At 39.5% G+C, this 13,960-nt stretch overlaps 1 protein-coding gene across 1 annotated transcript; it reads left to right on the plus strand.

Annotated features, from left to right (window-relative positions):
* Nucleotides 1-8,120: 8,120 nt before the first annotated feature.
* Nucleotides 8,121-13,439, plus strand: LOC139933271 (uncharacterized). The gene is made up of 4 exons (XM_078283171.1): nucleotides 8,121-8,402; nucleotides 11,075-11,333; nucleotides 12,235-12,375; nucleotides 12,851-13,439. Exons 1-4 carry the CDS (start codon nucleotides 8,170-8,172, stop codon nucleotides 13,118-13,120), a joined length of 903 nt encoding a protein of 300 aa, XP_078139297.1. The 5' UTR covers nucleotides 8,121-8,169; the 3' UTR covers nucleotides 13,121-13,439.
* Nucleotides 13,440-13,960: the final 521 nt, after the last annotated feature.

Genomic DNA, 13,960 nt, shown 5'->3' on the forward strand with positions numbered 1-13,960 from the left:
ACTGTGGGATTGACGTGATGAGAGCGGCCGCGCGCTGGCCTTTCAAACATTTAAAGGGACAGGACATACACTACTGACATTCAAAGTCATACATCAAATTCTGAAAATAAACGTCTTTCATAATTGATTGAATGATTACACTGGCCACGTTTAAATGAGACATAAAATAAAGGCTTTTTTATGTATGTATCTATCTATGTATGTATATTTTTTTTCAAAGAATAGTGCCTTGGACTTTTGTTTCATTCAGTTACATACTCCAACATACACACATACTTTTTTTTTTTTTTTAAGTTACACTTTGCACCATTTTTGTAGCACTCTCTGTTTTTCTTCTTTGTTCTATGTATTTTTAATAGCATGTGTATGAGTCTGGATTTCAGTTGTGTATGTGAGAGGTTTATTTTCAATAGTATATGAAAGACGTTTATTTTCAGTATTTTATATATGAGTTTGAATTTCAGTAGTGTATGTGTGAGCATTTCAAAAGTGTTTATGAGAATTTTTCAGTGGTTTATATGAGCATATAATATATATGAGAATATTTCAGTGGTGAATGTGAAAGGTCTTACTAATGTGTGTGAACATTTTCAATATGAGAGTGGTTTAGTAGGGAATGTGAGGGGTTTTAGTAAAGTGTGTGTGAGTGTTTCAATAGTTTAAATGAGAGGGTGTGTGAGAGGTAAAGTAGCTGTATGTGCACGCCAAAGTTTGGATTATGTCCTGTACGGCACCTCATATTATTAACACACACACACACACACACACACACACACACACACTATACTTTTTTTATTTACACTGTTATTTGTTAGTTGAATGCATATTAGAACACTGTAACATTAAAATAATGTTAATAACATTCAAATATTACAGAGGTTCAAATTTTCTCTCTCTCACTCACACACACACACACACACATAACATCTACAGTTTTATTTGTAATTTGAATGCATATAATATTAAAATATTATAGAGGTTCAAAGTCTTGAAAATAGACTGAAAACGTACATTTAACACGTCGGTGAACAGATTCAACAACAGATCCTGCTACTGTGATTTTCAGTTGACCTTTGGTCCGGCGTTTTAGAACATACTTTTGCCAAATAGCATTTTTATTGATAGAAGAGAACATATCAGAGGGATACCATTTAGGAGAGATAATTCCTGTTTGGAAGACCGGATTTTATTTTAAAATACTAATTTTAGTGTAAACCAAGAATAGAAATGCAAAATGACGAAGGACCCAGGACTGCTTTATTGTCTTAAATGCGGGATCTGTTCAGAGATGGATTGGCCATCTGGAAATTCTGGAGAAGTCCAGAACGGCAACCATTTGGTTCCTGAGCCTCATAACACCCGAAGAAGAAGTAAGCGACCGGAAGTCAGATCGTGAGCTACAGTCAGACGGTTAGCATACAGAAAAAGGTTTGCATGCAATTATTAAAAAAAAAAGTCAAATTTACTTCATGTCAGTCTCATGGTTTTGGATGTTATGCCTTAACAGTTAAAGTTGCAACCTTTTATCGTTGCCTCTCGTACAATTTGACATGGCAAAACAGCCGCGTGAGCAAGGTGTATATGGGTTGCCATGGTGACGACTACTTCATCAGAAGGCCCTCCACAGCTGTGAGTGTAACTTGATTTGGAGTGACACTTAGTGGTGAAGAGGTGGTAGGTAGAAGCTGGTTTGGGATCGGGCCAAAGACAACATGGAGAGCAAAAAAAAAGAAAAAAGAAAGGGTGGTGCTGAAAAAATATGTGATAAAAAGCTGAAGTCATGGGAGAGTGCCCTCATGGGTGTGTCCTCCATCTCTCAGTGAGATGGAGGACATGTTATTCTAGTTAAACTAGAATAACATCTAGAATAACATATTCTAGTTAAACTAGAATAACATCATATTATTATGATACTACTTAGTATCGTGATACCTTGGCTGCTATAGTATTGTGAGGTAAGATTAAGGTATCATGACCCTGCAAGGGACTGTGGAGTATCCGCGCGCCGGTTGTGGTGGGCTGGTCTGGGTCTGGTCCAGGGCAGTCCGTCCCTGGATCTGTTGTTGAATATGTTCACAAATGTGTTAAAAGTTTTCAGGCTATTTTCTCGGCCTCATTCAAATGAATGGGAAGTAAAAATCCGAATGCTAGAAACTCGTCCAGCTGCATCCGACCTTGGTGAGTAGTTTATATTCTGGTTTTCATGGTGGTCAAGTGCCATAAAACCCCCATGTTAAAACTAAGTGGAACATTGCTTTAAAGGATCAGTTTGGCAATTTTGGACCTTCATATAATTTGTCTCTTACATATCTGTAGTACTTGGACTACAGATATATATTGACTCCCGAGTCAGCTGTTGGTTGAAACAGTGAGCTCCGCTGCCTCTTGCTGCTAAGAAGCAGTCCAAACAGGATTTGTCAAAATATCTCCAAAAAAGCCGTTTGTGGCTCCACAGCGCAGCCGAGAGTAAATGGAAAAGTTTCAGACATATAAGACATAAATTGAAATCGGCTCTGATTTCATGACACGAATTCTGTCATTACGCACACTTTCACTAATCAGGAAATCTGCTGTGGGGTGAAAGTGCGTTACTGGCAGAGTGATCTAGCTTTGGACAGTCAGCTCAGATTGGAAACAGTAGAGTTTGGTAGAAGACGATCCACCGAGTGGAAATGGAGCGGCACTGCTGCTTTCTGGGCCGTGGAGAGAAATATCATTTTCACAGACTGGCTTTGTCACGGGGATGCCCGATGCCCTATATTAACATACACCGCCAAACATTACCTGCATTAACTTTCATTTCTTTACCATAGATTACATCTTGGCGCCACTAAGAGATGTTAGTTAAGTGTTACTGTGTTTTGGTTTTGATTGTTAGATTCTCGCATTTTCATTGTAGTCTGTGTCTCACTGCAGTGTTCCAGCCATACTGGGAGGCCTACCGGCATTGCCGTTATTTAACATTCCCGCCTGCATTGACGCAATTCCGCAATCTTTATACATTATATAATTAATTCAAAAGTTAAATAAAGAAGCGGAGACATTTCATTATTTATCATGTTTAATGAAACAGTTTGCAGATTACTCTTACCCCGTGTATTTTTTCTTCTCCTGCACTTGGCAGTTCCAGTTTTAGACCCAGAGTGCGAAACTGAGGCGGAGGGGTCCAACCTCATTTGTAGAGAGGGGTGGCAGTGGAATGTGCCAAGTGTGGTTGAGATAGGGGGTGTCCAAATTGATAAAAGTATACATCTATATTTTTATGCATCAGACTGATGATAGGGTCATTGCAATTTATTATGTGTGTCACATAGTTACATCAATGTAATAATAATTGTATTGAATCAGACCCTTGATGTATTGTTGCATTAATTGAAGACTAATTATGTTTTGTCTTCATAGGAGGGGCTTAGAGTATATAGGAGGCCAGCACCCATGGGTGCCCGCTCACTCTGCCTCGCTCCAGCCAGGAATTGGGACCAGGACTGCTGGCCTAATAGCATAGGGCCCACGTCAGGGGCTTAGCCTATGTTTTGGTTTATAGCTTAGTTCTGCCTTTGTTATTTTTGTTGTTTTCTTGATTCATTATCTATTTCTTTATTTTTCTTTTCAAAACATTTTGAGTATTTTCCATTTTTGTGTTTTTTTTTACAACTCATCTTGTAAATACACCTGGTTTCTCCACAATAAATCCCACGTGGTGGTATTGAAGCCTGCCTCAGCCTGTGCCTTCCTCTTCTACCCACTCGCCATCCTAACAGGCTTTTTTGGAGATATTTTGAAAAAATCCATTCGGACTCATCATTAGCAGCAAGAGGCCTAGCAACAGAGCTCTCTGTTTCAACCGACAGCTGACTCTGGAGCCGCTATAGTGTGTGGGTCCAAGTACTACAGGGATGTAAGAGACAAATTATGTACAGGTCCAAAATCACTGAACTTATCCTTTAACTTTGTTTGGGCAGGCTACACTGGCCACTTGCTTCACAGAAGGAATAGAGTGCAGGATGAGTATGCTGCTGAGTATGCAGGTTTCTCAGGGGGATCTACTGATCTGTTATGGCTGTATGGGGCCACAGTTGTGTGTGTGTGTGTGTGTGTGTGTGTGTATGTGGGATGGGGGGAGTATTTTACATTATGTGTTGAGTTGTTTTGGGGTGTTCTTTTAAGTTGCATGTTTCATTAAAGGACATCAAAAGTCAAGCCTCTCTCTCCGAGGTCCTGACTCTGTGGTCAATAAAGATCCCATCGGCACTCATCGCAAGAGTAGGGGTGTAACCCCGGTGCCCTGGCCAAATTCCCCAAAAAACAGGCCTTCCTTCCATCATGGCCACCTAATCATCCCTCGTTACCTAATTGGCTCTTTCCACTTTCCACTGAGATAGCTGATGTGTGGTGAGCGGTCTGGCGCAAACCGGTGGTGGATGAGCACTTTGAGTACTTAGAAAAGCACTATATAAATGTAATCAATTATTATTAATTATTAATTCAAGAACAGTTTGCTCTCATCAGTGGATCAGTAGAGGAAAGCAAAAGCAAGAGCATTGGCAAACATTAGCTTAATCTACCAGGAAGGAGCGGCTGTAAATATCTAAGTGCAGACAGTGAATGACTTCCGCTCTCTCCTCTGTCAATAGGCCTTTGTGCAATGTACTTGTGCCAGAGACTTGTGAAGGAGGAAGAGACAAGTCTTATCAATGTTGAATTACATAGTGATCCTATAAAAGTCATAGATTACTTAATACCCCTTACCTCCAACTGCTCCATTTGAGCTGTCCAGTAGCCGACAGCAGACTGTGGAACTGTTCAGCATCCAGGTGGGAAATATATGTGAAACTGTATGAATGTGAAGCAAGGCAATGCTGGAAAAGACCACAGTGCTCAAAAACATCTGAATTTGATATGTGTGTCAGGTTTCAAGCCAACATATCAATAAAGAACACAGATATTAAAATTGCTGATGGTACTTAATTCTACTGAACCAGATTTATCATGGCTAAACACTAAAAAGAGAGACACAAAAAAAGGGCAACAAAGACATGACAGATGTTAGATATTAAATGTTAGAATGAGCATATGTGTGTGTGTGTGTGTGTGTGTGTGTGTGAGGACCAGATTAGTTGAAATGAAAGTGGGTGTCAAAAAGTTTCCTGAGAATATTATTCCACTCCTTCTAATCTTTTCATCAACACCTCCTGAAATAAATATGACTCATACAAAGTTAACTAAAAAACTCATCTAACCCCCTCTGGATAAATCATTCCCATGTCCGCAGGAAGTGCTTTGGTGTAATTACATCATGTCTGTAAAGCCTTAAAGCAGATAAGGGATTCTGCAGAATGTTGTGTGCTTCCAACCCATAGAGAGCAATGCAGCAGCAGCTTTCTGGCCCATGTGACTTACTATTGTTTTATTCGTTAATGGAGAGCACTACAATGTTCTATAATGTGATTAGCACTGTCAGTCTGTCAATCATAGGTTGCAGTATCACGCTACTTCTCCCTTTAGTTAGTTTCTGCTCACTAAACCTGTAACAGGTGTTTGGCTCAGTAGGTAAAGCATCAGCCTTTCATGTGGCAGGTTGTGGGATCAAATCCAGACTTGTCCTTTCTGAAGTCGTTAGTCATCAAGGACAAATAATAGAAAGTTTAGCTGTTGTGAATGTGGCTGCAATGAAAAGATTAACTTGACAGAAGTCACGCGCCAACACAAAAGCCGGTGTTAGACTGCATGTTTGATCTTCACATGTCAGTTTTTGTGTGTGTCTTTCTACCTTCTGTAATGTTTTGTCTATCTGTCTGTCTTATCAAATTGTGCTTGGACCATACAAATAAATGTTATTATTATTATTATTATCATCATTATTATTATTCCATTGGGCTTGCATGATGCTGATTTCTTCCCTCTTCTAATCTTTTCATCAACGCTTCCTAAAGAAAACGTGACTCATACATCAAACAAAAAAACGTACCTAGCCCCCTCTGGAAAAATCATTCCCAAGCTCACAGGAAGTGCAAGTTGGGTCTTGTAAATAGACATCATGGGTGTGAAAGCTTGAAGCAGAAAAGGAATTCTGTAGAATCTAGTTGTGTGCTGTTTCTAAAATATTGCTCAATCAATAGCTACAGCCAAACAGGTCTTGTTCTTGCTTGCATGATTTTAATCTTTCCTTGGAACTCAAGCTCAACACACCCAGGTGTTATATAAAGTCATAAGGCATTTCGATGTCTTGCTTCCATAATTAGGAAGGTCATAATCTTTACCTGTCACAAAGTCCAGATTCTTCAAAATGAATACATTCAGCCACCGGGACACAACCATGGTGTCTTAGGATAAAGGAAACAGGGTTTCCACCACTGCACCATGTTGCTACCCTTTGAAAGTTGTGAAGTTTCAAGTTTTATATGAAGGAATCATGGAATGCCTCCTGTCTAACTGTTGTATAATATGAAATTAAACATACTCTTCAGCTTGTCTTGGTGGATCAGTGGTCTGAGGTGCATACCATGTAACTACAATGTTCTGGGTTCAAATCCGACCCCGGACATTTGTCACGTCATCCCCTGATTCTCTGTCTCTCTTCACTATCAGCTGTCCAATAAAACCAAAATGTAATCTGAAAAAAAATTGCTCCCAAAGTTGACATCCACAGTGACTGATTTTTGAGGTCAAAAAGCCGGCTCACTGCTTGTTGACGCTCGCTGTCAGTGTGTCCAGCTTCATTCAAACTGCCTGCTATTTCCTTTTCATGCCATTCTGCTGTTTGTAATGTTAGGAACCACTGAAAAACTATTATTCTTGTTTGTTGTCTATTCTTGTTTATTTACATAGCCCTTTATCACAGTCAAGTCTCAAAGGGCTTTCCATATACATGTCATATACCATACTACATCATACATATACATACTGCATATATATACACATCATATACATCCTATACTAGGACATATACATACTTCATATACATTGTTTACTACATCATATACATAATATACATCATATACTAGATCATATACATTGTTGCAGTGGATTTTCTTCTTTCTTCAATTTCCACTTCAGGTTCGAGGAGGTGAACACAACGAATGAGACAAACTCTGATTCTTTTTCTTTGGCTTTATTCTTCATATAACAGAGTACATAATACAACTGATATGTTAAGGGTCTGACAAAGAATTCTCATCTTAAGGTTCTTTTCTACCTTCTAACCCCCCTTCACACCATGCTCCACCTATAGGGATAGCCTATTCCTAAACTTGATCTATTATGGCTTTCTAATTGGTCTAACTGTTGAAATGTGGTCAGTGCGTCAATCCAGCTACTGCTGATGGAAAGCACCTGTTGTTTTGTACCTCAAGGCCGAACCTAGGAGTCTTCCTCCCTAATTCCTGTATCATACTGTCTCTTATAAGAGTGCTCTCTGCATACAATATTTGGCTACAACCTCTCTTTCTGGCATTAACAATCCCATTAATCTTTCTTATTTGTGAGAAGCTTACTGGCATGAGCTGGTATCAAAAGCCTCTTTCTCTCTACTCTCTTCTTACTGTGCATAGTATGTATGTGTGCTGTCTGATCAAAGGAATGTGTTCATTTCCTTCAACAACATCACATATCATACTACACACAAACACACTCACGCCTATAGGAAATTTAGAGTCTTCAGTTCACTTGACCTGCATGTCTTTGGACTGTGGGAGGAAACCCACGCAAACACGGGGAGAACATGCAAACTCCACACAGAAAGGATCGGGGCGGAGATTCAAACCCACAACCTTCTTGCTGTGAGGCAGCAGTACTGAGTACCACTGAGCCACCGTGCTGGGAAAAAAAAAAAAAAAAAAAAGTCATTCACTTATTCCTCAGAACTGTGAACGTGTCCTGTGTGTTCTGTAGTTCAGACACAGCTGAAAATCCTGTTTGCCCACAAGGATACGTTTTCTCATGAAAGTGAAACGTACAATTCCACCCAAGCCACAGGTATTGTGTAAACTTGCCTTGCTCTTGGCAACTCCACAATCAAGATAAGATGTAAGCTAGTAATGACAGCAGTACTACGTCTGCCTATAAATATGAACCTCTGTCACACACTGAACTCACTGCCTCACAGCCAGCAAGGAGACAGAACATTGGAGACTCATCATTAGAAGTTTTCCTTGACTCAACAACATCAAGATGATCGATAGAGAAGTTGCACTTGAAGCTTTGTCCGTGGTCTTCAATGCCAGTGTAACATCTGTTCAGAAACAGTCGTCACAGGCTAGCTTTGCAAAAGATATATCTGGAGGAGCTTATGTTGCCAGAGATGACTTCTCTGTTAGACATCAGGCTGTCGGAGCTGCAGCAGCACCTCAACTGCTGTCCGCCAAGCAGCTCATCCCTACACTCCTGGATGCCGATGAAACCAGGTAATTATGGAAGATGGGATTTTTGGTCAATTGTATCCAGAGACAATGTCACTGAAAATGCGATCTACCTATTCTAACCTTCCTTCAAGGATAAGGCTGGTGTTTTTTAATGCATTGCTTACCGTCAACAAATCCTATGAAAATAACAAAATCACAAAATTATTTTTTTGTTTGAAGTCTCGTCCATGTAGCCGGTGCCCAATGAAGCCATGTCCCAGCAGCCATAGAACTCCATTGTATTAAAAAAAAAAAGAATTTGTTCCCATTTGAATTTGATTTGGTAATAACTACAACAGTCTGACTTTTCGTGGTAACAGTTAGCGATTTTTTAAATTGAAACTATGTCTTTGTGAGCTGTATTTCAAGGTTTTTATCTTACAATTGGATCCAATGACTTCCGGGTTGACGGCTAAAAACGGTACGTGGGAAGTCAGAAAGTAACGGGAGTAGAGCAAACACATTGTTGATTTTGTTATTTTCATAGGATTTGTTGACGGTAAGAAATGCATTAAAAAACACCAGCCTTATCCTTTAATAACTTGATATCCTCAAAGACATTATGGTGTCGTTCACACTGGTTGTAAAACAGATTTTCTTTTTCTGCAATAGTTGTGAGACAATTTGTATGTTAGATTTTCCCATTGCCATTTGCAACACTCACAATTCTTTACATTTCCAATCTTTCAAACGAAGACTATATTCAAAAGGCGATTTATACAACAGTTAGTTCCGGTCGAGCAATTTGATTGGACAAGAGGCATTCCATGAGTGCTGATATACAGTATAACAGCACTGGGACTTTTTACTGTATGTATCACTCCGCTTCACAGCTGTTCTAATGTAACCTTGATTAGGCTGCGTTCACACACAGTGTTTTTCTGTGTGGAGAAAGCTCTGCCTGGAGCTTCTTGTGAGGAGAAATAAAAAGCGGATCACCACAACGTCATCTGATGTTAGCCGAGTAGCTGCTAGCTAACCAGCTGGTTAGCACTTCTACAGTGTTGTGCAACAAACAAATGCTTACCAGATATTCCCAGTACACGTCCACACAAAACTCTAACTTCATTCACACCTAGTAGCGACAGCTATATGGAGACATTTGACCTTAATTATGAACGGTCGGCCGAGGCGGAAAATTGGGAAGAAAGTAAGCTGAAATCGTCTGTGCTAACCTCAAAGTAGCAGCTAGCCTGCAGTCGGGAAACAGTTTACCTGTTGCTTGGCAACACTTGGTAGTGGAATCCTGAGGGAACTGTTTTTGTTGGCGGAGACAAAAAATCATCTGTTGTCTCAAATTACCATTACTTGATGAATAGCTTTGTTTATACAACTGTTGTATAAAAGCAATATGACACTCGAGGTCGTGCTGTTGTACTGTATATCAGTGTGACCCTTGGTCTCTGGTTCTGCTTACTAGCCCAAGTACTGCACAGGAGCCAGGATGTACGGAGCATTCACAGTGGTTCATCCTGTAATAGTGGGACACACACACACAACCACAATCGGTTGGCATTAATGGAAAGTTGGTCTGCTATTCGCTCCAGCTTGAGCCACAGCATGAGAATCCTACTCTGCTGTCTTTTACTTTTACATTGTGACCGTATAGTGGTACATTGATTATATATAAAAAAAAGATAACTTAAAAAAATAAAAATATTTTAACTGTACAGATATTTTATATTATCTATCTACGTAATAGTGTCAATATAATAGTGCAATACTATTAATACTATTACATACAACTACTATAACAATATCCAGTACTACATTCTTATAACATAAACATACAATTCTTGCATTAAAACAAAAGCATACATATCCCTGACTCTAAATGCTCCGTTTTACAAGGAAACAATACATTTGCTTTGCTGCCACCCTCTGGTGGTTACCGAAAATAACAGGCATGTAAGACGTGCAAGTCTTGGCAGTCTTCACAAAAGGATTTTCACCCAATTAACTGGCGATCTACATAACATATAATACAGCACTTCACATTTTAACATATGAACATACCTGTAATAGTGGGACACACACACAACCACAATCGGTTGGCATTAATGGAAAGTTGGTCTGCTATTCGCTCCAGCTTGAGCTAAAAGACAAGGTTGCACATTAATAGACTATCACGTGCGCTTCAGAGCTAGTTAGCGGCTAGCCAAAATGCGACATGTTACGATACTTTCAATCAGCAAATGTGCACGTAGCGACAGAACTGCGAAACGACTTGCATTGTATATATAAAAAAACACAAACGGTAAATGCTGACAGCTTCCACACATCGAATGACAATGCAAATTACTTTTATAGATCAAGTTAGATCTGAGCGGACGGGAGACCAATTTACCCACAGCATGAGAATCATACTCTGCTGTGGGTCACCCACAATGCCCTGCATATAATACAAAACACAAGCCTTGGATTTCCGCTATGCACTTTCATTAGAAAATAAAAATGAAGAGAGAAATTATGGTTGGTGGTCCCAAATTAAACAGGAATTGAAATATATACATAAATTATTTATTCATACTGTTACATCAGCACGGCTGTGATTATCTTCGACCGAATCACAGCCGTGCTGATATACAGTACAACAGCACTCCCTCTCGTGTGATATTGCTTAATTAAAACTCAACATGACGAAACAACCAATTATCTGGTTTGCTTCCTCACAGCAAGGTTTCAAGATCCAACTATACCTGCATCAAAAGCGTCCTCCAAAGTGGTAGGCTGGCATCAGACTTCTCCACCTTGGACCTCCAGGACGCCATTGAAATAGAAGGACCAACAAAGAAGTATCACATCATTGATGAGGATGAATTCTTCCACCCCAAATACGACTATGATTTCACCCATCTGAAAGACACCGAGACATATTACAGAGGTGGGGAGGTGTATGAACGCCCATGCGGTTGGACCCGTTTCGCCATCAAGGTTCATGTTCCTTTTACTATATTACTATTTGAATTTTTGTTTTAAATCAGCATCAGTCATATTCTTCAGAGCATCTGTTAGGCTACATTATAATCTGGCTACTTAAAGTGATTCCTCTTTAAATAATGCATTCATACTCTGAACAAGTTCCACAAAATGTGTGTTTTCAGCTGAAAGTTAATACATTTAGCCACAAAAAAAGAAAGACAAATTTAAAATCCTAGCATTAATGTAGACAGGTGATTCATTTTGTATTGTTGTAGACATTCACAAATGTTGTGTTCAAGATAAGATGAAACTTTACTGTCCTCCAGGAGAAACCGGATCATTGCAGCAGCAGATAGTAACAGGATACAGCAAATAAAAATAGAATATAAAGAGAAAAATGCAATAAAAACAAGAATATAGCAAATTGGGGTTATATAAACATCTGAGCAATTTCAATACTAAAACATGTTAAAGGATAATACCTTAAGTCAGTAGCAGCGGTCCAGGTTCCCCTCCCCCTTCTGCACACAGTCAGCATAGTTACAGATATCAGCGCTCGTTTTCCTGCTTCAGAAGAAGCCATTTGCTGCCATTCATTCTTGTCCAGTATGAAAAACAACTTCCACACAGCGAGAGAATCCATCACAGGAAACATGAAGCCTTCATTTGGTTTGGTCAAGCTTTCTGTTTTCTCCTTATTTCATTGTGCTGAGTTGAGTGTTTTCATATCAGCGCTGTGTTACGGGCCAAAGGTATACAGAATGCTCTAATATGCACCAACAAACCCCTTAACTGCACTGCTGCATCTTTTAGTATGACAGGGGGGCGGAGAACAGCCAAAACTCTAGGTGACGTCACATTTACATGTTGGCATCTGTCACATTATTGACTAATGCTTATTGTTTCATCTCAGGTTCTGGATAAATACTCGGGTGGAAATACCTGGCTGGGAAAATCATGGCGTAGCACACAGTCAGAGCCAGGGGAGTGGCCTGTGTCCTACCATGGGACGTCCCAGAAAGGTGCTGAAGGCATCATCGAAGGACACTACGAGGTTCATTTTTATCTCCATTATTAAATGCATAAAAAGTGCTGTAACAATTGTGAAGAAACATATTTGTGTGTGTATTGTGATTATTTGTGCATTACATTATATCTATAAACTCTTGTGAAATTGGTTTAAAGCAATATTCAAATTAGTTTTATGGGGGGTAGGGTATTTGGCACTTGGCCACCATGAAAACCATTATACCATGAATTGAATATGTTCACCAAAGTGTTAAATGTAAGTTTTCAGGCTATTTTCGTGGCCTCATTCAAATGAATGGGAAGTAAAAATCCAGAATGCTATAAACTCGTCCAGCTGCATCCAATCTTAGTGTGTAGTTTATATGTTAAAATGTTAAAATATATAATAAATGTTAAAATATATAATAAACATAAAATATGGAATATTGCTTCAAGTTTTTTAGATATATCTGATTAATTGGTTGAAAGTTTATAAATACTAATTTAATTGCATTTAACAGGCAGGTTCAGGTCAGGTGTATGGCAGAGGGATTTATTCCACTCCACTCATCTCTGAGGCGATCTACTACGCCAAAACCTTCACCTCTAAGAAGAATGGCAAGAGGTACAAAGTGATCCTGCAGAATCGAATCAACCCCCAGTACAGGGAGAAACACAACAAGGATAAGTACTGGCTGGTTCCCGTCCCTCATGGAACATCGGATGAAGAAGAGCAGAAGTTGGTAGAAAGAGCCATTCGTCCTTATGGCCTCCTACTGAAAGAAGTCTGACCAGGCAAGAAAGTTCAGGAGAAAAAAATAAAGAAATTCCTCCCCTCCTCTTCTCTCTGTGATCAATGTTGATTTAAAATCTCTGGCTACTTGGCTCACTTGTAATCACTAAGGTGTGAATATTGTGACTTAGACTAGTTATATGTTCACAAGAATACAGCTTGTACTTCATGTTATTAATGATATACTGCTCAATAAAAAATACCTTTGACCACACCATGATGAAGTTTCATATGTGTCCAGCTATAGAGTGAAGTGTCTCTGTTCCAGATGATTGTGGCTCTTGTTGACCGTATGGCACTGTGGTGAAAACAACCAAGTTTAATTCTCAGTTTCTTTGCTGGTTCACCTTGTCTGGAACTGATGTGGCAGTGATGTAGGAGGGCTATGGCACTAATATGAAAGCAGGTTGTTTCAAACAGGCAGAGGAAATAGCTAACTTTTGTCTTAGAGCGGCGCCAAACACCGGCAACTGTCATGCAAAGAGAAGCTAACAATGATGAATTTGACAGGATATGGTTATTCTAATCCAAGTAGTTTCACAGTAGAGCGCACACCCATAAAAAGGTGCAAACCAATGGTCCAAAATCAAAATAAGTAATCATGAAGGTTGCACACTTCTCTCCATATGAAAATATTTATTTTAGATCACCAACATGTTTTGGCATTCTGCCTTCTTCAGGGTGTCATGATGTCAGAATATGGTTATTCAACATAATGTTATCACGCCAGAAATTATATTTTGGTATAGCAACATACCGGGACACCTGATGAGGCCCCGTTATACCGCTACTAGCTAGTGCGTTAGCTATGTGAGCAGTCATTACATCCCCCCACCTC

The sequence above is a fragment of the Centroberyx gerrardi genome, chromosome 4, assembly GCF_048128805.1.
Source record: "Centroberyx gerrardi isolate f3 chromosome 4, fCenGer3.hap1.cur.20231027, whole genome shotgun sequence".
NCBI lineage: Eukaryota > Metazoa > Chordata > Actinopteri > Beryciformes > Berycidae > Centroberyx > Centroberyx gerrardi.